Here is a 23,487-nt window from a genome sequence, read left to right as displayed (position 1 = left end):
AACCCTGGAACAAACTAATTTTGTTGCAGAGCAGAGAAAGCCTGCCAAGTTTTGTTGTTCTTTTCTCTTCTAAAGGGCAGATTACATCTGCATGTGTGGCTGGGAGTGATAGAAGCTTGGAGAGACAAAGCAGCCTGTCATAATTGCCTCTTCAATTCCAGCAGATCTCAGTTTCTATTCTTGCAGCTTTTGGTAGCATTAGAACTCCCTATAGTGGAGCTATTAATGACCAATAGGATGTCTCTCGGCTGTAATCCATGTAATTCATTTCTTTCTGGAATGGATTAATGGAATAACTGATCATCATATTCATCTTTTTCTCTCTTGGCTTGAATATGTTTGGTCTAATTTCACCAGTCATTTCTCAGCCAGGTTTTCTTTCCCCTGTTACGTGTATTTTCTGTAACTGTACCTCTGTTCTGTCTTTCTGTCTGGGAGAAGAAAACCCACCAGAGCGCTCTGCAGGTCCAGCAGAAGGCCGAGGCGATGCTGCAGGCCAATCACTACGACATGGACATGATCCGTGACTGCGCTGAGAATGTGGCGTCTCACTGGCAGCAGCTCATGCTTAAGATGGAGGATCGTCTTAAACTCGTCAATGCCTCTGTGGCCTTCTACAAGACATCTGAACAAGTAAGAGCAGTTGCTCAGTCAGAAACACTCGCACACAAAAACCCAGCACACCACATAAGGCTTATCAGTTGCTATTCAGTTGTTATTTGGGTGCTAAAAATGGCAAACTATGTCTTTAAATGTGTATTATGGATTAAAGTCACGCTGAAAAACGAGGGTCATTATAGAATGCAGTTCTGCTGCGTGTGTGTGTGTGTAATAAGCTATATCTGTAACAGACATGTAAAAACACACACAAATGGGTGGCCACACAAGTGCATGTACAAGCATGCAGAAGACTTTTGTTGTTGTTGTTGAAGCATGCAGTAGGTCATTATGTGTGGTGCAATTTTAGCTTCAGTTACTCAGTAAATTGAACCTCTACACAACTGAAATCTTGCTGCTTCAGGAGGATTTTTGTCTGACAATAAATCAGTCTCTTCACAATAGTCTCAGCGATCCACTGATTAAATCAGTCTCTTTTGTTGACTCCATTTCTTGTTATTCGTGTCTTTTTTTGCGGTCATTTAAGCATTAAAAACAATGTCATCTGTCATTTCGACAGTGTGTGTAAGCGCTCCTTGTTGTCTTGATTGTGATGTGGTGGTGTAGAGCATCGTGGACATTTTTACAGCCAGTATCTCTTCACAAACTGAACTGATTAGACTTGAGTCTATCATGCAGTGGAATGAGGCTGTGCAGAAATGTAATCAACTTTGTGAGTAAGAACACAGCTAGAAAGGATTTTGATGTCTTTAGGCAGACTAAGCGTTTTAGCGGCTTGTTTAATAAATTGCCTCCTTACTCGATGTTCTCACTCAAGCTTTGCAGGCAGATGAGTAGTCCAATACATTTTTACATGATTTTGGTCAAAAATATCAATTATAATCGTATAAAATTTGTATGTGTGTATCTCTGACATCACGGTACATTACTGGTACAGAAGCCGAATTAGACCAAAGCTCACACTTCTGGAACCTTGTGCCGTGTACAGCTAAAAGCTTGGCTGTTTGGTTTGTTCTATAGGTGTGCAGTGTATTGGAGAGTCTGGAGCAGGAGTATAAGCGTGAGGAGGACTGGTGTGGTGGAGCAGATAAACTGGGTCCTAACTGTGACACAGACCACGTTACCCCTATGATCAGCAAGCACCTGGAGCAGAAAGAGGCCTTCCTCAAGGTACTGTACCCTCAGGCTACATTATCTCTGCAGCTTTTTAATGGGCTCGAATGATTCACTGTTTCATCTCCTTCCAGGCATGCACCCTGGCCAGACGTAACGCTGATGTGTTCCTCAAGTACATGCACAGGAACAGTGTGAACATGCCTGGGATGCTGAGTCACGTCAAAGCACCCGAGCAGCAGGTCAAAAGTGAGTTCACACAACCCTGTAGGAGGACAGGGTGTCTCAGGATGTTCGCACTGATTCAGTTTGAGGTTGTGGTAGCCTAGCAGTTAAAGCGTTGGACTAATGATCAGAAGGTTATGAGTTTGAATCTCAGGTCCACCAAGCTGCCAATGTGGGGCCCCTGAGCAAGGCCCTTAACCCTCTATTGCTCAGTTGTATAAATTGAAATAAAAATGTTAGTCACTCTGGATAAGCGTGTCTGCTAAATGCCGTAAATGTAAAGTTACAAAGCATTGCTAACAAACGTCTGCGTCTCTGATGGTGATTTTTTTTCCCCCACACACTTTGTGCTGTTTCCCTGCGGTTCAGCTTTTACTAACTTATATTTTTTGACTGTTGTGTCTGGAGGCATATCTAAACACAGCTGGTCTGTCTGCAGGAGAAATATGCCTTTCATTTTTGGTTTGTTTGTGTAGCTTTTAATTCAAGCTCTATTGTGACATCTAGTGGGGAAGAGTGACATCACATCGCTATGTCTTTTTGACAAGAGTTGTGATTGCAGCAACTGACCCACTTAGATCCAGTTTAGCCCAGTTTGTAGCACGCAGTATCTCTGCACCCCCCAGATCCGTTTCGTTCTGTTCTGTGATTTAATGACTCACGAATCTGGAAACAGTAAGTGGGTCAGGGCTCAGCACTGCAGAACTAGACACACTTTCTATTCTTTTGTCTTCACATGATACACACACACACACACACACACAACATTATCAAGTGCATGTCCTTCCTCCAGCTATGGACATAATTGATGTTTGCTGTGGCAGATGATCATTTTCAAGTACAAAACGAGGTTCAAGTGGATGTTTTGGACATTTTATTTCCTTTTTTTTAAAACCACATTTAATATCAAGAACTTGAAAAGGAACCAGCTTGACTACAATAATTTCCATCGTTTAGGGAAGTAAGACAATATTTGCGGATGTATTGAATGACTCTTGTTTCCTTGTCCAGGAGGCAGTTTGTTAATCAGCTTGTGTTTGTGGAACTGAAATTAGTGATGAAAAAGTGTTATAAAACAAACTCAAACAGAAACTTTAACCTGTCCAACAATATCAAAAACTCCAATGAAATAAAAATAACATTTTATGGACTTCAGCAATGTCCTACACCCTCTGTGTGCTAGAGACAGTTACTGCTTCTGCTGGTTCACCATTGCTTCCTGTTTGTACTAGTCCTCCTAGGTAACCTTGGGGTTCATTTAAAGAGTGCAGTTTCAGATATTTGGTGTAAAAGTTTTGTTTTTTCAAGTAAAAAAGGTCTTTTGAATTTTTTTTTCCCCCCAGACATCTTGAATGAGTTGCTGCAGAGGGAGAATCGTGTCCTGCACTTCTGGACAATGAGGAAGAGGAGGCTGGACCAGTGCCAGCAATATGTGGTGTTTGAACGCAGTGCCAAACAGGTTTGTCCCGCTCTCGCTCTCTCTCTCCCTCTCTCTCTCTCACACACACACACGCACACGCACGCACACACACACACTCACTCACTCACTCACTCACTCTTTCTCTCTCACACACACAGACATACTCATCTGCCTCAGTTTTTTTTCTGTCTCTCACTTTTAAATTTGTTTTCCTGCATCTGAGTCTCACAATCAAACTTGTATCACACTGTGCTGCCTTTAATCACTATTTACACTATTCTCATTAAGCTAATTAGCTTTGTTTCCACACAACAATCACTGATAGAGTTCTGTACTGCAGAGCACCGCCTGACCATCTGTCTCCCTGCTTACACTGACCGCTTGTCTACTTCTGACACTGAATTCACCTCAGAGCCTCGAGTTATGCTTAGTGATCTTCAGCTGAAATGAAGAGTTCCAGAGTAACTCTGATTAGCAGGTACTCGTACTGACGTGTATTAATGTGTTTTACAGGCTCTTGAGTGGATCCACGACACTGGCGAGTTCTATCTGTCCACACATACATCCACAGGCTCCAGCATCCACCACACTCAAGAGCTGCTAAAGGAGCATGAGGACTTCCACATTACAGCCAAGGTAGTCTCCTCACTTTCCACACTTACTTACACAGAGTGCAGAAGACATCCCAGAACGTGAACCTGAAATGGACTTCTGAACTGAAACAAATTAATGACAAATCTAAACGAATTGCATTTTGGTTCCGGGTTAAAACACTCCAAAATGTGCCAGTGACCGTCAGTAAATGTAACTTATTATGGCTTTAGTTTATTATTGGACATAGAATGTTTTTATTATTAATAAATACATTAACACTAGACGCGTGCCTTTTTATCTGTCTCCTCAGCAAACCAAAGAGCGAGTAAAGCTGTTGATCCAGCTGGCCGACGGCTTCTGCGATAAAGGTCATTCTCATGCTGCTGAGATCAAGAAATGGGTGACAGCTGTGGACAAGCGTTACCGAGACTTTTCCCTGCGCATGGATAAATACCGCAGCTCACTGGAGAAAGCACTGGGCATCTCTTCTGACTCAAACAAAGCGGTAAGATTCTCCCATCTGCTGTCTGTCTTTACCAGCACAAAGCACCCTCTGCTGTCACTGAGCATGCAGCTGAGATAGCTGGAGATCTGATGGAGTTTGGAGGTTGTTTTACTATTCATTCAAGGGATGTATTTCCCATAAGCTCACAATTTGAAGGGTCCACCTACATATTTATGATGCATTGCAGGTAATAGTCGCTAGTTTAGACAGCAGATGTGTCATGTACTACTGTACTTCAGCCAGCAGTTCTTCAAGAAGAGCTGCAACATGACCTGTTCATGTTTAGGATGCTAAAAGATTTACTGCTTGTCTGTTACTATAGTTCTTATCACGTTCATATACACACATATACACACCCACACACACGTGTGTATATATATATATTAATTAGTGCTTATTTCATGTCAAATATATATACATGTTTTCTCTTGCTGATTAATTTTCTCTTTTTCAGAGTAAGGACCTGCAGTTAGATATTATCCCTGCCAGTGCCCCAGGGTCAGAGGTCAAACTAAGGGATGCTGCTCATGAGCTGAATGAAGAGAAGCGCAAATCTGCTCGCAGGAAGGAGTATGTGCTCTCAGATGCTTCCCTACTGTACCACCTTACACTGCTGCACAAATCATGTCATTACAGCTCAGACCACTGCACCATGAGGCCTAACCTCTGGTTATTGTCATTCTTAACCCTGGCTAGGGGAAGGTTTCACACTGTTCATTTATAAGCGTTATATACCTGGGGTCTAGAATTAGCCAAGGTTTTAGTGCTCTAAAGCTCTTTTGGGTCACCACAGCACTTAAAAACTACTAGAAATAGCTAGAAGATACTCGACGGCGCGGCTCATACTCCAGAGCACGGCTCGTACTCCGTGGTGCTACTCGTACTCCACCACAATTTGAGACCAAAAGTTTATAATGATTAGAAGACAGACTTGCATTTAATTAAACTTTGACTGGATATTTCTGTGCAGTTTAAAGTAAAAGGCTTATTTTTTCCCGAAAGCATAGCCAAGAAAAAAACCAAACAAAACAGGTCATATGTATGTGCTTCACATGGATGCAGAAATTTCCTTGTCAAAGCAACTTTACTGTATAATACACTCTTTCCTTCCCTCGATGGTAAAAGGCATCTGTGCCTGGCTTTATTCATCCTTTTTTGGTTCTCAGCATTTTCTTGATTCCATTAATCATGATGGAGAGATTTTACTATTAGACGTTATGTATGTTCATCATGTTTTAAAAAGTTATTTACTGTGGTAGTGTCTGTCTGCACTCCATTGTTATTTATAATGCAGTTTCAAAGCAGTAGGGTTTTCTCTGATGAATGATAATGACGTTATATAGCATGCATAAAACTGTCATAAACCCTCATAATTGATTTGCGACATGCAATATCTAGGAGACTGCACTTGAATTTCAATGAGCATGCTTGAGCAAATGAATTTCATCGCTGGGTTTTTGCTGTTACAGCGTATCATGAATACTTCCATCATCACTTTATATATTTTGTGCCTACTTATTTGGATTTATTGTGTGTGTGTTTGTACAGTTTCATCATGGCAGAGCTGATTCAGACAGAGAAGGCCTATGTGAGGGACTTGAGAGAGTGTATGGATGTAAGTAATATTCTAATGCCAGTATCTTTTTTGTGTTGTTTTATTATTGTATGATCCTGATTGTTTATTATTTATTTTATTTATTTGTTTTTATTTTCTAATAAAACATTTTTACTCTGCTTTTCTGCAGACGTATCTCTGGGAAATGACCAGCGGTGTAGAGGAAATCCCACCAGGCATCATCAACAAAGAGCACATCATTTTCGGCAACATGCAAGACCTCTATGAATTTCATCACAAGTGAGTTTTTGTGTATGACCTTTAGTCAGTAGTTACACAATTGTGCTTTTTAAAGTATTGATGATCTGCTGTAGTATTGTGTTAATGAAAAATAAACTATTTCTGATCTGTACCACCATGCATACATTTTTACATCCCTCTCTCTCTCTTTTACTCTCTCTCCTACTCTCTCTCTCTCTTACTCTCTCTCTCATTCTCTCTTTCTCTCTCTCTCTCTCTCTCTCTCTCTCTCTCTCTCTCAGTATCTTTTTGAAAGAGCTGGAGAAATATGAACAGCTTCCAGAGGATGTGGGTCATTGCTTCGTTACCTGGGTAAGCTTGCTTATCAAAAAGCTTATAACGTAGTAATAACCCTAATGTTATAATAACACATGTTCTCTCGCAGGCCGACAAATTCCAGATGTATGTAAACTACTGCAGAAACAAACCAGACTCCACACAACTCATTCTGGAGCATGCTGGATCCTACTTTGATGTAAGAGCTTGCTTCTATAGCAATAATGACATTGTCAGGCTCGCTAACTTACCTTTGCATATAATGTGACCATATATATGTGACCTCACAGGAAATCCAGCAGAGGCACCGTCTGGCTAACTCCATCTCATCCTATCTAATCAAACCAGTGCAGAGAATAACCAAATACCAGCTGCTGCTCAAGGTTAGAGCAACACCACTGACCTTAACGCCAACACGTAATATCTTTTGAGTCTTACAGAAACGTTAACAGGAACTTGTACATTTTCAAATGTGTCATCGTGTTGTATATGTAGGAACTGCTGACCTGTTGTGAGGAGGGCAAAGGAGAAATCAAAGATGGCTTGGAGGTCATGCTCAGTGTACCGAAGAGGGCCAACGATGCCATGCATCTTAGCATGCTGGAAGGTATGAGCATGTGTCCAGGCATGCGCACACACGCACATCCGTATATGCATGTATGTGATCTGACCGGCTGTCATGTCATCCTCTTAGGTTTTGATGAGAACATTGAGTCTCAGGGAGAACTGATCCTCCAAGAGTCCTTCCAGGTTTGGGATCCCAAGACTCTGATCAGGAAGGGCAGAGAGCGCCACCTCTTCCTCTTCGAGATGTCACTTGTCTTCAGCAAGGAGGTTAAAGATTCCAACGGCAGGAGCAAATACATCTACAAGAGCAAACTCTTTGTATGTTTTCTCTCGAGACGTCATTACGATCAAATGATCACTTCTACTTTTATAGCTCTTTAGGTAATGACTGGAACTTTGCCTTGTGTGTGATTAGACCTCAGAGTTGGGTGTTACCGAACATGTCGAGGGGGATCCGTGTAAATTTGCCCTCTGGGTGGGACGGACACCAACCTCTGACAACAAGATTGTTCTTAAGGTACGTGTCTCTCACTTTTGTTTGTGTTGTGTTTTGTTTATTTTCTCCCACATTCTGCTTCTGTTTGGTTGCATGGTTGTGATGTCCAGTTCTAATGTGGTTGTGAAACTTTGTGTTCAGCTCCAGCTCAACTTTCTCACTTTTCTGTCTACTGTCTTCGGGTGATTTCTAACTCCTCTCTATATACGTGAGCTGTGAAATTTGTTATATAAATGTTTGCATCTCTGAATATTAACCAATCTTGGTGTCTGCAACACCCACTGCGTCTAGAAATATGCCCTTATATCTTAAAACCCTTTATTTACATAATATCTGCTTTATATAGTATTTTACAATTGGTTTTTATTTATTAGCTTATTCTTAGTTTTCCCTGCTCTCCCTGGTATAAAAGCTAATCACTTGTACAGAAACTAGTTCAGTGGTTTGCTTTAATATTTGGTCAGTAAAAGGCACATCAAGGGATTTTCAGGAGCTGTATCCCAGTTATATCTATTGGTTTCGGTTATCTTCAGGAATCCACAATTTTTTATCAGTATTCTCATTTAAAGAGCACATTTTTAATTAGTATGTTAATAATTGAATTCAGTTTAGTTTTAGCCATATTACTGCTTTTAGAGAAAGGAAAACATATCATACTAAAGCTATTCTATAAAATGTATAGATTAGACAATTGTGTTGGGAGAATGATAAAGCGATTAGTGAAGCTGCTGCTTGGGAAAAGATCCAAAACACAAGTAGATCAAGTCAGTGATGCTTGCAAGCAGGACTTCAACTAAGATTATATTTTCGGTAATCTTTCACACGACGAACGATCGTGAGCAACAGAACGCATCTCTACGTCAAATCTTTCTGTCTCTCAGTTTGTGTAAACTGTCTCAGTTACGTTAATATTTGGTGACTGTCCTGAAAACTGTTGACTAGTAAACTGTGCTAAGCATTAAGCAAAAAGGTTTTCTAATGCATGATCAAAATTGGGGTTCAGTAAGTCAGTGTTGTCCGTCTGTCTTTAAAGCCAGTTTTGTTATTTGTCATTGTGTATTTTAAATTTCCAAAGTAGTGAAATTTTCTTCTATATTTCAAATTAAGCTAAGTCAGGGATGCAAACATGGAGCAATGGTGAGTATAGCCCAGCACTGACAGTTAACCCTTAGATTACAATTGATGCAAGAATTGAGTAAGTGCTCTGCTTCTGTTATATTCTTCGTCCTCTTCTTCTTCTGTCATCTACACACAGGCCTCCAGTATTGAAAACAAGCAGGACTGGATAAAACACATCCGTGAGGTAATTCAGGAGCGCACAGTTCACCTAAAGGGTGCGCTGAAGGAACCTATCCATATCCCAAAGCCTTCCACAACCAAACACAAGGCCCGCAGGTACAATCTCAGGCCAGTAAAACCTTCCTCTTCTCTTCTGCATTCAGATTTTAGTTTTTACACTTTTATTGCTTCTAGTTGGGTTTCAGCAGGTTTACACCTTCTTTTCAGTATGTAAAAGTTTGCTGTTGTAGGATTGTAGATTCTCATGTGCTGTGTGTTCCTCTGTGCAGAGATGGAGAGGACCTGGACAGTCAGGGTGAAGGCAGCAGTCAGCCAGACACCATCTCCCTGGCCTCCCGTACCTCTCAGAATACACTGGACAGTGACAAGGTAACAGCTCCTCCTTCCCACCGCTCACCCTGCAGATTATTTCCACACTTCTAAACATGCGTTTTCTTTCTTTTGGTCCCTTAGCTGTCTGGAGGCTGTGAGCTCACTGTGGTTATCCACGACTTCATGGCAGGGAACAATAACGAGCTGAATGTACGGAGAGGTCAGACAGTGGAGGTGCTCGAGCGGCTCCACGATAAACCCGACTGGTGCTTAGTGCGCACCACTGACCGCTCGCCTGCCCTTGAGGGTATTGTACCCTGTGCCACGCTCTGCATCGCTCACTCTCGGAGCAGCATGGAGATGGAGGGAATCTTTAACCATAAAGGTGAAAAAAACATACACACAAAAAAATAATAATGCCACATGTGCACCTGGGATATAAATATATATGTTTTTTGTACAAGTTACAGTGGCAGGCAGAGGAACACTGTTTAGACCAAATTCCAATTTCCGTCTTTTTTGGTTCCATCCTTTAGCCTGAGTGGCATCTGACTGGTTTTCCCAGACTGCCACATGTTTGAACTGCAAGAAGTTATTTATACGGAGTACACCACTCTACTTGTATTACTTTACAGGACTTTAGCTCACTGTCCTCTTCCCTTTTTCTCTCCAGACACACTATCAGTGTGCAGCAATGATGCCATCCTCCCTGGCTCATCTGCCACCCTACAGCCTGGACACATGATGGGTTCTCAGAGTTCTCCAGGACCCAAGAGACCAGGCAACACCTTACGGAAGTGGCTGACCAGCCCTGTGAGGAGACTGAGCAGCGGCAAGGCGGACGGCCATGTAAAGAAACTGGCGCACAAGCACAAGAAGAGCCGTGCCGATGTGCGCAAGAGCGCAGAAGTGGGCTCTCAGAAAGACTCAGACGACAGCGCTGCCACGCCGCAGGATGAGACTGTAGAAGAGGTCAGATCAGACTCTCTCTCCAACTGAGATGCCAATTTATCATGTCTTTGCTTAGTCAGCTGATCTTCCCAGTAAACATTTGCCATGGTTCTCTTTACAGAGGGTGAGGAATGAAGGACTGAGCAGTGGCACACTCTCCAAATCCTCCTCCTCGGGTATGCAGAGCTGTGGTGAGGAAGAGGGAGAGGAAGGCGCTGACTCGGTGCCCCTCCCTCCACCAATGGCCATCCAGCAGCACAGCCTTCTCCAACCTGACCCTCAGGATGACAAGGTGAACTCCTCGGATCAGATCAGCTGTGGGATCATGATCAAATGACCTATAATCATCTAACCATAACCCTACAGTCAATCTATATAGAATATTTCAAACATAGCATTGGACTAAAGACACTGTTTTTAATTTTTAATGTATTTAATTGTTTCCAAATTTTAATCTGACCCTTTAAACTGTTCAGTTTGTGCCAATTCTTATTGTTTTTTTTTTTTGTTTTGTTTTGTTTTTTTTTTTGGTTGTTTTTTTTTGGTTGTTTTTTTTTTTGTTTGTTTTTGTTTGTTTGTTTATTTTTTGTGCTTTAAATTGGTTGCCTGCAATACTTGGGTTTGGATTCTAGCCTTAGAGACTGTAAGACAAAAACACACCGGGGTGAAGTGTTATAGGAAAATAATCATGATGTGACCCAACATGAAGTGCAATTATTGTTACCTCCATAAAGCTGGTTATTTTGCTATAACACAACATCCTGAAGCAGCTTGCCATTATTTATATATTTATATGTAAAATGTTATTTATTTATTGATTAACTTTGTTAATAGATACATTTAATATTCTTTAAACAAGTTTATTACTTATGTTATAGCAACTAAAAGATTAATACTAATCATAGCACACGACACTTTATTTATTTAGTACACTCGCATAGCACACTTCTATTTGTAATGTAGAATTTGAAGGGAGATTTTTATTTTTATACATTTTATTGAAGGGAGATTTTTTTTATTTTTTATTATTATATACATTTTATTGCATCCTCTTCTAGATGACTTTTCTCTTTATTCTAACGTGACCAAATTCACTGAAATGCACCAGGTGTAAATGGGGTCGGTCGTGCCAAAGAACAGCTTGTGACACTAATTTGTTTTTCTCTTTGTTTTTTTCTCGGCTGTATCGTTTGCCATAGCATTATGTTGATTTGTGTCCTGTCTTTGTTTTATCTCAGTTTCCATACCTTTCCATTTGACTCCTTCCCTTTATGGCCTCCCTCCCTCCATCTCGCTTTCTGTTCCCATGCTTCCGCTTAGTCGCAAGACACAAAACTCATTTCTTTTGGATTTTCTTTTAACGCTTTTATTCTGATCTTACTTTGGTTGGATTCTAGAGACACAGATGCACCACTTTTCATTTATTTATTTATCTATTTATTTCTTTATTTCTTTAAAAGAAAGCACCTTCCCGGTCATTAGCCCCCAGGTGTCTTTAGAGGCAGATTCACCTTTCTGGATGTTGTTGTATTTCCACCCACTTAAGACATATTCTATACATTTAAGCTTTAACGCTTGCCCAAGTGCACTATTCCTTGCATGTTTTTTTTTTCCTTCTTCAATTAGTTTTATACTTTTGTATTGACTTTTCTATTTGTCATTTTTCTATGTAAAATTTTCATGTATAATTAAGAATCATCAAACCCAGTTCCTCCTGATCTACTGGAGGATTTTTCCCCATTATTATTATTATTATTATTATTATTATTATTATTATTTTAAACCGACTGGGTGCCTCAGAGTGTTTCGTAACTTGACTGTAGCTTCAGGTTACTAGCAGGCATGTACGCTGTGAAGCAAAGAGGAGTATGTGGGTGTATGTGGGTCAGAGGGGGGGGTCATGTGTCAAATGACTCTGAATCACAGAGAGCTTCTCTCGCTCCTAAACCCCTCTAACAACCACTCCCATTCCCCATCAGCCCTCCCCTCCCCTTCCTCTGTGCTTTACCCCTCATTATCCACTCTGGTGTCTAATTGGCATGTAAAAGCTAAGCAGACCAGAGGCCACTGCCAGACACAAATTGGAAAGTCTGGAAGGCACAGCAAGGGTGAGATTTTCTGCTGGACTTCACTCTACTTGTATGTTATGGCTGAATTGTTTCTGATTATTCATAATACAGACTCATAAAGGAACATTGCTTTTTAACATCATATTATGTCTCACTTCACACTCTTGTCAACTCTTGTATGTCTGCAGTTAAACTGAACAGTATCATCAGTTTGTGAGATGAAGCTGTGTCATATGAAGCTGCTAAATTTTTTGTGATTGTGATTGTTTAGATTAGCGGGAAAAAAGAAATAAATTGGAATGGCCTGGTTACATAAATAATTTAGCTGACCGATTTACTGGATAAATGCTTAATTGGATGAGCTGAAATCTGTTACAGAAGCCGAGGCTGCTTCATGCTTTTATCGAGTACTCCATCTAGTCCACTGAAATGCTTTCCTGGTCATATCTGGACTGCAGTTTGCCTGTGGACGACTCTCGCTTTAAATATTTCCTTTCTGCTTAGTTTTCAGTTAACAGTATTTTGACACTGGTGTGTTGCTGAACATAATGTCTGGGGGAATGTTCCTTTAAAGGCACATATTTTTTCGTAATAAACATGCGTCTATCCATATCACAGTTGGGCACAGTATTAAGGACATCCCTGATCGATTGAGTATGTATATTATTAAATTCTTGTGCTCTCTGCTAAATAAGCTTTAGCCCAGGGGTCTGTTGATCTAGAAAACAGTGTTTATATCCTGTTATAAGGGAATCTGGGACAGCTTCAGAAATGCCAGTGATTTCATATTCATTCATTTACTGTAATTAGATTTTGCGTAATTGGTTACCTGTAAGACAGTAATGGTGTAAGACCAGCCTTCTGTGTATCTCTACGACTATCCTTGTAGAACTGAAGACTATCAGCAGATTTTTTATTTTTTTTTGTCTAAACGATTGCTCATTTTTCCCTGCTCGTTCTCCACAGACGTCATCCCGTCTTTCAGTCCGCCCGTCCAGTTCAGAAACGCCTAGTGCTGCAGAGTTAGTCAGCGCTATTGAAGAGCTGGTCAAAAGCAAGATGGTGAGTGTCACATAAACATTTATATGGGTGTTTGAAATGTTGGACGTTTCTTATGGTACAGGAAGTAAAGGGACATCTTAATTATAGTGTTTTGGGTAAATGTGTGTAATGGTGCTGTCCGTTCTTAGGCTCTTGAGGACAGGCCCAGCTCTTTGTCTGTAGAGCAGGGGGACAGCAGTAGTCCTTCTTTTAATCCCTCAGACAACTCCCTCCTCTCCTCCTCTTCCCCCATTGATGAGATGGAAGAACGCAAGACAGGCTTCCTCAAGAGACGCCAGTAAGCTTTTACTTTACACCTGAAATCATTTCCTCCCTGTCAGGATGTTACAATCCTCACTGTCCTCTTTGTCTAACTGTAGCTACGTGCTGCTGGAGTTGGTTGAGACCGAGAGGGACTACGTGAGAGATCTTTGTTTGGTTGTTGAGGTAAGTGGGTTTTTTTCCTGCTGCACAGGAATTTTTTCACACTGATTGGTTCGGTTCGGTCCTGTACTTAATTCTGTGTGTTTTTTGATACTTACTAAAGGTCATATTTATGTTAATATTTATAATAAATTAATAAAATGGAATAAACTGTCGGTTTAATGTTGAGTGCTTCTATGTTATCACACAGCTCACAACATCAGACAGACCGGTGGTGACCGCAGCATAGAAAAACTTTCCTATGAACCATGTCTTACAATTACACCCCTTTTTTTAGATAGATCATTTGAATAGCTTTTATTTAGGGATGATTCATTTTAATGTTCTGTACTCTTGAGTAATGTGGCTTTATCTCTCCTTACAGGGTTATATGGCCAGGATGAAAGAGGAAGGCGTTCCAGATGACATGAAAGGAAAAGACAAGATCGTTTTTGGCAACATTCACCAGATCTATGACTGGCACCGGGAGTATGTAATCCTCCTCGTGCTATGAATATGCAGACATGCAGTGTTTTTTCTCATCTAGAGCTCTTTAAAACACAGTGTTGAGATGCTCTCTATGTGAGCTGTCATTTTTAATACTCATAATTGCTCTTCTTTCAGTTTCTTTTTGGGAGAATTGGAAAAGTGCCTTGATGAACCTGATCTTCTTGGCACTCTATTTGTGAAACACGTGAGTTCATTTCTACATGTGCTGCCCATTCAGACCTTCTGTTTTCCCAAGCCTTCGTCTTTATTATGTCTGCTCTTATTACAGGAGCGGAGGTTGCACATGTACATTGTTTACTGCCAGAACAAACCCAAATCTGAGCACATTGTCGCAGAGTATCTTGACACTTACTTTGAGGTACATGCTTCATAAAACTGTAGCACAAAGATTGTATAATACAATAAAATGAGAGATGGACTTACATTTAAAAAAAAATAAATAAATATGCAAGACTAGCCTGTGCTTTGAGATTATATGTAACATTTGCATTTTGCCCTTTTCTGACAGGACCTAAAGCTACGTTTGGGTCACAGGCTGCAGATCACTGACTTACTTATCAAACCTGTGCAGAGAATCATGAAGTACCAGCTGCTGCTTAAGGTCTGAGGATCTCCTGTCTATTTCTTAATTTTCCAGATGTAGAGTGTTTTATATAATTTTTTACAGAGCTGCCTAACTCGCTTTCCTGCTCAAGTGTACGATTGATTTTTTTTTTGTAGGATTTCCTAAAGTTCTCCAAAAAGGCTGGGATAGACTCACTGGATTTGGAGGTGGGCGAGATGTTCTTTATGAGTGTTGATGTATATTTGGATTGCACTAGAAAGCTCAATGATGTTCTTTTATTACAGAAATCACTCGAGGTCATGTGCATTGTACCAAAGCGATGCAATGACATGATGAATGTTGGACGACTCCAGGGATTTGATGTAAGACACTGCTTGGTCAAAATGAAATATTAATCTGTGCGCACCAATAGCTTGTTTCACCATAATCCATCAAAAGGGGGAATTTAGTTTTGTTCTTATTCTGTCTTATAGGGGAAGATAGTAGCTCAGGGTCGTCTCCTCCTGCAGGACACCTTCATGGTGTCAGACTCTGATGGAGGCCTGCTGGGCAGGATGAAGGAGAGAAGAGTCTTCCTTTTTGAGCAGATTATTATTTTTAGTGAGCCCCTAGATAAGAAGAGAGGTTTCTCCATGCCTGGTTTTCTTTATAAGAACAGCATTAAGGTATGTTCTTCTGTCCAGGTCACTTTTTTGGATTGATATTAGGTCTGTATGTTTGATGGAACATTAGGCAACATTATTGCACCTGCAAATAATAAACTATAAGGAAGTGTTTATGATACTTTTTTGCACAATGTTTGTGTACAGGTGAGCAGTTTGGGCCTGGAGGACAGTATAGATGGCGACCCGTGTAAGTTTACTCTGACCTCCAGAATGCCAAATGGCAGCGTTGAGGCCTTTCTACTGCACTCCTCCCACCTTGGAGTCCGGCAGGTCTGGACCATGCAGATTAACCAGATCCTGGAGACTCAGCGTAACTTCCTTACTGGTATAACATCACTGCACTGTATTACTTAATAATAATTATGCTTTTTTTCTTCTAGCCATGGGGTTTTTGTAACTTGGTAGTTTGTGGGCTACAATTCCAGCTACTGTTTTTTTTCCATAACAGCACCAGTAAAAATACCTAATTGGCTACAATGCAAACTACATTAACAAAAGACTAAACATCTAAAAATCATCATCTGAAGACTGAGCCGAACTCAGGATTAACAGGACACTTACTACTCGATGATATCTCTTTCTGTCTTTGTGTTTTTTACAGCGCTGACTTCTTCAATTGACTATCAGAGGAATCATGTGGGAGGGAGTGTGGGTACACCGATTGGTTCGGTCAGTACTGGAGGGCAGGGAGTGGCTCGTGGAGGGGGTGCGGCAGTCCCAGTCGCACCAGGCTGTCGTTCTCGCCCCTCCCGCATCCCTCAACCTTCTCGCCTTCCTCAGCCTCTTCGACATCACTCTCCTGCCCTGGGCCCTGGAGCCAGTGAGCCGGATGGCCCCAACAAAATCTCAGGTATGCCCCCTAGGCCCCTCCCCTCTTGCACTACAGACCCTGACACAAGCCGAGACTCTGCTAAGCCGAAGCTGTCAGACAGTCCTCAGTCTAAACGCAGTGAGCCTGTGGAGGATGTTTCCAAAGAGAATCAAGATTTGTCCGTTCCAGCCCAGATTCCTCGAGCTACAGTGCCCCCATTAGCACTGGTGAAGCCCAGACCGGGAACTATCTCCCCAGTGGGCACTCCTCTGGCTGCGCCAGGCATCAAAGACTTCCTGGCACCCTGCAGCCCAGGGCCAAAAAATGGTGGCTGCTCCACTCCTTCCTCTTCTGCCTGCTTCTGGAGCTCCATACCAGGCTCTCCAGCCGGCCGGCCCGGCTCCTTCACCTTTCCTGGCGAGGCGTGTGAAACGCCGAGCCGGTCTAATCAGAATCAAAGCCACCGGCATTCCAGCCACAGTAAAGATGCAGACCGCATGAGCACGTGCTCCTCGGCCAGCGAGCAGTCTGTCCAGTCCACCCAGAGTAATGGGGTAAGAGCTCTGCTTCAGCGCCTTTTGCAGCTCAACCCCAGCAGCTCTCCTACAAAATTCTGCTGCTTTAGTCCCTCTCTTGCATACTGAAGTACTTACTAACCCCCACTTAGTATCTGTCTTCTCTCTGCCTTCAGTGACTGGGATTTCCAACTCTGCATTCCTGAACTGTAACACATCTTTACTGCCACTCTCTGTACTAACTTGTGCATCTTTGTATGGGGCAGATTCTGGAGAGATCTCATTCTCTCCTCTTTTACAAACTCTCACAGCACTATCTCTCTACATCCTTTTATACTGTTCGAGGACAGGCTTTCTCTCTCTCCTCTGTCTGGACTGCTGCCATATTAACACTTTTTATCCTCCTCATAAAAATAGGACAATAATATTCAATTCTGTGTTTTAATCATAATTTTAGAAAGTTTATGATGCATCTGCCTGGTTTACATTCCAAACATGAACAGCCAAAAGCTATTAATAAACTGCTGAGTGCAGTCTGGTGACCATCATCTTGTAGGTAGTTAACCATATAGCAGCATGGGTATGGTAGAGTGGTTGGGTGTGACTAACTGTAATATAAGCATTGTCTAACAAAAACAACCTCATGTAATCCAGGCTACAGATGATTTTTGTGTGTTTTGACATTTACAGAGTGAAAGCAGCAGCAGCAGTAACATTTCCACAATGCTCGTGACGCAGGACTACGTGGCTCTGAAAGAGGATGAGATTAATGTGTGTCAGGGTGAAGTGGTGCAGATCCTGGCCTCAAACCAGCAAAATATGTTCTTGGTGTTCCGCGCCGCCACAGATCAGAGCCCAGCCGCCGAGGGCTGGATCCCCGGCTACGTGTTAGGCCACACCTCCGCCAGCACCCCTGATGCCCCAGAGGGAACCATCAAGTAAGAGGGGCAACATTCACACATTAGTCAAATTTATTTCTCAGTAATTACATTTTTTTTGTACTATAGTTTGTCATTTGATTGGTGTAGATGCAGGTTTTCATTTTAATCATACAGAAGCCACACCCAATAATCTATTAAAAGCTAAGATCGTCTAATTAAACGAGTGAAATCAAGTGAGCTTCCTCCCTGACTAGAGTAAAAACCTTTACCCTCACCAGCGCTTTGTGAATCAGATTAGACACCTCTGTATTACAGCAGGAACATGTTTTTTTTTTCTTTTTTTCTTTTAACTAGGAAGTCATCATCTTGGCACACGTCCCTCCGTATCCGGAAGAAATCAGAGAGGAGAGAAAAGGAGGGAAAGAAAGAGGCCAAACTTGAAAATGGATACAGGAAATCCAGAGAGGGTTTACCCAACAAGGTGTCTGTAAAGGTACTAGTACTGTAGGACCTAGTATTATAATGTGTCCACTATCCCACTGGTGAGCTTTATAACTGAACTATTTTTTTTTTTTTTATTAATTTTTTTTAGCTTCTAAATCCAAATTACATCTATGATGGTAGGTTTGTTTATTCATCTTTCTTAATCTACGTAAAATGCTCTTTGCTCATTAGTTGTGTTTTAATGTCTATGATGATTTTTTTAAACCCAGTTCTGCCAGAGATTGTCGTTCCGTTAAGTGACGTGACCTGCGATAAGGGTGAGTGCGTCACACTGAGGTGTAAAGTGTGTAGCCGCCCCAAAGCCACGGTCACATGGAAGGGACCCGACCAAAGCATGCTGAGTAACAACGGCCACTTCAGCACAGCTTACAGGTACATGATCATGTCGTCGTATTGTATTGATTCTTATACCCTCTGAATCCTAAGATTCACACTACGCTGTAAATGATCAACACATACTGCATGTAACGATGGATTTACAATGGTGTCCTCCTGCAGTGAGACTGGTGAGGCCACTTTGCGCATTGTGGGCGTGGCTTCAGAGGACGATGGTATTTACACCTGTATCGCCACCAATGATGTAGGGAGTGTGGTGACGTCAGCCAGTCTCAGGGTGTTGGGTAAATACACCTATATATATATATATATACACACACACAAAACACAAACACTATTGTACTGTTGATCAAATGAAACATAGACAAAAAAAAACCCTCATGAATTGTGTCTGCTCTTAGGTACCTCCAGTGATGGAATCCGGGTCACGTGGAAAGACAATTTTGATTCTTTCTACGCCGAGGTGGCAGAATTGGGCAGGTAAGTTTAAAACCCTCCAAGTCTGTATGATCAGCCGCTTGTGATATGGAGCAGAGCCATGGTGGGAATTTCGAGGCTGTCTTTTAAAGCAGAATAATATATTAATCCAAAATTTTAATATAGCAAGATAAATGTTTGTTGTTTGAACACTTCCACTTTGCTTGTGATGCAGCTGAGGATGAGATTGTGTGAGGTTGCGTCTAACTTTTATTACATGCAATTAAATTCATTGTAAACATTCATTGTTCTTTGTATTAGGGGCCGCTTTGCTGTGGTGAAACGCTGTGACCAAAAGGGAACCAAACGGACTGTAGCTGTTAAACTGGTCAATAAGAAGCTAATGAAACGTGATCAGGTCACACAGGAACTCAGCATTTTAAAAAGACTGCAGCATCCTAGTATAATCAGCCTACAGGACATCTTTGAGACCCCCAGTAGTTACGCGCTCATACTGGAGATGTGAGTTATATACACTAGTTGTAGCGTTGTAGCGACACCCACATAAACACTTACATGGTACATAAATGCATTATTACCCAGAGCCTGTGGGTGTGTCTGACCTAGTGTGCGTTTGTGTGTGCTCAGGGCTGATCAGGGACGTCTACTGGACTTCATTGTCAGCTGGGGGAACCTCACAGAGGAGAAAGTGGCCTTTTACCTGCGGGACATTTTAGAAGCTTTGCACTACCTGCATAACTGCAGAATAGCTCATCTGGATGTAAAGGTCAGTCGGAACACATCATAAGATGTAGCATTAAACAGAGGAATCAAAAAGTAAGCTTTTAAAGTAAACCTGAACATAAAATCCTCCGGCACACATTGTACATACAACCCTACAGGTAGCAGCTGCTGGGTAGCAAGAAGAATGTGGAGCCTTCATTCTGTTAAAACTATTAGACCTCTTGATTTTAACCTCAGGGTTAATCTACGTAAAATGATTTAAAAAATCTTTAACTGATTCAGGTGATATGTTTTTTAGGTTGTGCCGATGTCAGTATATCCATAACTGATGATGATAATGTTCCTAATAAAATTCTATTCAAATGCATTTCTAATCTTTAAACATTTATTTCCTCAGCCTGAGAATCTAGTGGTGGATCAGAGCTCCTCTCAGCTGACGGTGAAGCTGACAGATTTTGGGGATGCGGTGCAGCTGAACTCCGTTCACTACATTCACCCTCTCCTGGGCAGCCCTGAATTTGCTGCCCCAGAGGTTGTTCTAGGGGAGCCTGTATCTCTATCCTCTGACCTCTGGAGCCTTGGAGTGGTCACATATGTGATCCTGAGCGGGGCTTCACCCTTCCTGGATGAGAGTGTGGAGGAGACGTGCCTCAACATCTGCCGGCTAGACTTCAGCTTCCCTGATGATTATTTTCAGGGTGTGAGCCAGGAGGCGCGGGACTTCGTGTGTCTGCTGCTTAGGACTGAGCCAAACAAACGTCCCACCCCTTCTGTCTGCCTGCAGGAGTCTTGGTTGAGGCCGGGGAGTAGCCAGGGGTCTACTGAGGGCATTGACACCTCCAGACTCATCTCTTTCATTGAGCGGCGCAAACACCACAATGACCTGCGGCCATTAGGGGGCATCAAACCTTTCCTACACAGCAGACTCCAACCCCGGATCTGATCGAAAAAAAAAAAATAAAGCTAATCTCATCCTCTTTCAGCAGCCGAATGTGATTCAGAAGAATCTTCTGTCAGTCCTGCGTCAATAGAAGTATGTGGAAATGACTGCCGCATCCAATCAGAGCCGTGTAGAACACAGTTCAGAGACGAGTGACGTCTGTGGATTAAATGTCCTTTTCCAGTCTTATGCTGCCGGCTGGTTCAAAATATAATGAAGATTTGTAAGAGTTTTAATGAATGGAATATATAACGGAACCGTTTGATCAACGATCACTTAAACCACACAGATTCATTTGTGTGGGGAAAAAATGTACAGAACAGTGACAGATCTTTTCTGTGACAAAAGTGATGCAGATGAATCTAGTGTGGAGAGAACCTTTTCCTCCCATGTTGCCTGAGCCAGAGGGAGCAATCAGTTCTTTTGCGCTTTTACAGTATTCAAGTCAAAACTTTTTTTTTTTTTTGGGGGGGGGGGGTCCTTTTGAGTGACTATAGGTACACAGTTTGAACAAACTCAACACTAATGAAGCAAAAAGGAACAAATGCATAAAATCCACAAAAACATTTTGGATTCAGTGTGAAAGGTGCAAAGTAACCTTAAGATTGCGGTTTATCTTGATTCATTTACATTCAAATCAAAGGTTGTTTGGTTGCTTAGCTTAATAAGTTGCTTTGTCAAACAACGGTCATTATGCCACATTTAGCTGTAACAATTTCCAAGTGCTGCAAGTGAAACCTCTTAAACACTTTTTTTTTTTTAAATTGCTTTAAATAGAACAAATTGTGTTGTGCAATTTAAAGATGTTTAAGCCTTACTTTGTACATAGTTAGTGTCTACATTTAATTTCATGATCTTTCCTTTTTAATGCTATTTGTTCACAGAGACATCGTCCCAGCATGGGAGAGGAGATGATTCCCAAGGGAAGATAGCCATAGGGCAGACAAACGGTCTGAGTGGCAGTTCACGTATGAGCTCAAATTAAGACTGAATACTGTAAATGCACTCACGTTGTATGTTATGTTCCAGATTCTTATCATGTGCAATGTTGCCGCTTACCAGTTTATGCAACTATTTATGAAGACATCTTGTTGTACCTGTAATAAATATATAGACAAGCATGTACTTGGTACTGCAAGTTCTGCTGTTAGTTGCGTTTATTTTAACCTGGACTTTAACTTCAGTTGAGTATTATTTCCCTGAAACACCACAGGGTCATCGTCTACATGGCACTTATGCGTTCTTGTCACTTTTTTGTTAATATTATTAGTGTACCAAAGCTCTGCAAGCTTCATGAGGCTTTTTTTTTTTTTTTTTAAATATCACATTTCACTATTTTAAGTTATACATGCCATGTTGTTTACATGTGTTTACCATAGCTTTATTTTTTACGTCTGAAGATTTTTCTCTTGAATGTTCTCGACATTTCACAGACATACAGTAACTTCTTTTCACACTATCACACTAGAAGTCAGACAGGTTTATCAGGCCCTTTTGGTTATTTAACAGCTTCTTGTGATGCCAAGAACTCGTTAACATAAATGTGAAGCCTTTAAATTATGATATTTATATAATATCTCATTGATAGTTTTTATACAAATTTAGATCCTATGTCCAAGGCTTCAGATAGCTTTTGGTGATACAGTGGTTAGGAAGAGATTTTCAGCAATTTGACAACGTAGTGAAATTTGCACTGAAGAGATTTTTCCTTTAGAGCTTTCTGTTGGTGCGTAGCCTACAGCCGCCGTCGGTGTCCCGATGCACCTGTAACTGTCACATCACCTCATTTAGCTTGTTATCATTCAGTTTCTGAAACTCAGTCGAATGTGGGATTGGTGGAGCCAGAGAACCTTTCCTGTAGGAAGGAACATGATGGCTCTGTGTCGATCCATATCATGTCTTCTAATTTATTTGTCATTGTAAAGTTGTACAGATGCTGTTACATCATGCGGTGTGGGACTGGATGCGTTTAAATGTTTTGTTAATTTTTTTTTTTTTTTTAATCGTTTTATTATTTTTTTTTAGAGTATGTATGATCATTGTAAAAGTTTTATTCCAGTTATTTTATACTTTTGCATGTATATTTCTTTGTACATACACCATAAGTGTTTACGCAATATGTGCTGTAAATATTTTCAGTTTTGCCATCAGTTATTTTGAAATTAAACTTATGGAACATTCTCTAGACTACTGTGCTGCCTAGATGCATCTGCAGTGTAAGTGCTAGTGAACAGTGAGTCGTCCCCATGTCTGCTGCAACGTGTCCTTCTACAAGCTGTGTTTCATTTGTGCTTGTGATTCTTTTTTTTTAAGGAATTGACTTGTGTTATGTGTTCAGATTTGAGGAGCTGCGATAAGCAAGTCTTGTTTGTAACAGCACATTTTACTGAGCTGAACTTTATCTGTCTTGATGAGACCATAATACTTGGGAATGATTGCATTTTATACTGAGAACTTTAGTCCCTCTGTATTTGTCTTATTACACTTATTGTAGTAACATCCTGCAGGTCAAATGCATGATGCTACATATCTGTTGGAGTGGAATCTGTTGCCTTCCCTCTGAAACTTAGGATTGTTTTGCAATCCTTCCAGGCATTCTTCTTTTTCATTCCAGACATCCAACCAATTAACAAATGCCAGTTCAGCCTGAAAATCTGGTGGTGGATCAGTGCTCCTCAAGCTGATGGGCTTTGGCGGTTCAGTGCAGCTGAACTCTACTCATGGAAAAAAAACACAAGGGAAAAAAAATCTCACACAGCTTGTCCAAACTTGCTTCCAAAAACATTCTGCTATGTATTAATAACAAAAGTTAAAATGAGGAAAGTACATTACATG

The 23,487-nt window shown here is 41.2% G+C and overlaps 1 protein-coding gene across 3 annotated transcripts in view; it reads left to right on the top strand.

The window, feature by feature from the left end:
* The window catches only part of trioa (trio Rho guanine nucleotide exchange factor a), an 88,135-nt gene extending 65,302 nt beyond the window's left edge, over positions 1-22,833 (top strand). Inside the window, exons 18-59 of one of the 3 annotated variants that reach the window (XM_027176043.2) lie at positions 442-633; positions 1,639-1,788; positions 1,866-1,980; positions 3,300-3,415; positions 3,890-4,012; positions 4,281-4,475; positions 4,930-5,045; positions 6,024-6,090; positions 6,221-6,330; positions 6,573-6,642; positions 6,716-6,805; positions 6,897-6,989; positions 7,102-7,213; positions 7,301-7,491; positions 7,589-7,690; positions 8,777-8,806; positions 8,925-9,076; positions 9,238-9,337; positions 9,422-9,665; positions 9,954-10,252; positions 10,353-10,523; positions 13,267-13,362; positions 13,491-13,639; positions 13,722-13,788; positions 14,150-14,253; positions 14,389-14,458; positions 14,543-14,632; positions 14,783-14,875; positions 14,995-15,045; positions 15,124-15,201; positions 15,313-15,504; positions 15,649-15,829; positions 16,106-16,869; positions 17,521-17,768; positions 18,066-18,204; positions 18,304-18,331; positions 18,425-18,587; positions 18,714-18,835; positions 18,953-19,031; positions 19,290-19,490; positions 19,617-19,755; positions 20,110-22,833. In XM_027176043.2, coding sequence (XP_027031844.2) covers positions 442-633; positions 1,639-1,788; positions 1,866-1,980; positions 3,300-3,415; positions 3,890-4,012; positions 4,281-4,475; positions 4,930-5,045; positions 6,024-6,090; positions 6,221-6,330; positions 6,573-6,642; positions 6,716-6,805; positions 6,897-6,989; positions 7,102-7,213; positions 7,301-7,491; positions 7,589-7,690; positions 8,777-8,806; positions 8,925-9,076; positions 9,238-9,337; positions 9,422-9,665; positions 9,954-10,252; positions 10,353-10,523; positions 13,267-13,362; positions 13,491-13,639; positions 13,722-13,788; positions 14,150-14,253; positions 14,389-14,458; positions 14,543-14,632; positions 14,783-14,875; positions 14,995-15,045; positions 15,124-15,201; positions 15,313-15,504; positions 15,649-15,829; positions 16,106-16,869; positions 17,521-17,768; positions 18,066-18,204; positions 18,304-18,331; positions 18,425-18,587; positions 18,714-18,835; positions 18,953-19,031; positions 19,290-19,490; positions 19,617-19,755; positions 20,110-20,655 — 6,438 coding nt within the window. In that variant the 3' untranslated portion in view covers positions 20,656-22,833. Of the gene's footprint in view, positions 1-441; positions 634-1,638; positions 1,789-1,865; positions 1,981-3,299; positions 3,416-3,889; positions 4,013-4,280; positions 4,476-4,929; positions 5,046-6,023; positions 6,091-6,220; positions 6,331-6,572; positions 6,643-6,715; positions 6,806-6,896; positions 6,990-7,101; positions 7,214-7,300; positions 7,492-7,588; positions 7,691-8,776; positions 8,807-8,924; positions 9,077-9,237; positions 9,338-9,421; positions 9,666-9,953; positions 10,253-10,352; positions 10,524-13,266; positions 13,363-13,490; positions 13,640-13,721; positions 13,789-14,149; positions 14,254-14,388; positions 14,459-14,542; positions 14,633-14,782; positions 14,876-14,994; positions 15,046-15,123; positions 15,202-15,312; positions 15,505-15,648; positions 15,830-16,105; positions 16,870-17,520; positions 17,773-18,065; positions 18,205-18,303; positions 18,332-18,424; positions 18,588-18,713; positions 18,836-18,952; positions 19,032-19,289; positions 19,491-19,616; positions 19,756-20,109 lie in introns of those variants that run through there. The other 2 variants (XM_027176044.2, XM_047807649.1) reach the window with 2 other exon arrangements.
* Positions 22,834-23,487: the final 654 nt, after the last annotated feature.

Source organism: Tachysurus fulvidraco, chromosome 24 (assembly GCF_022655615.1).
Source record: "Tachysurus fulvidraco isolate hzauxx_2018 chromosome 24, HZAU_PFXX_2.0, whole genome shotgun sequence".
In the NCBI taxonomy this organism is placed as follows: Eukaryota; Metazoa; Chordata; class Actinopteri; order Siluriformes; family Bagridae; genus Tachysurus; species Tachysurus fulvidraco.
This window is presented reverse-complemented; position numbering and strand designations above follow the sequence as displayed.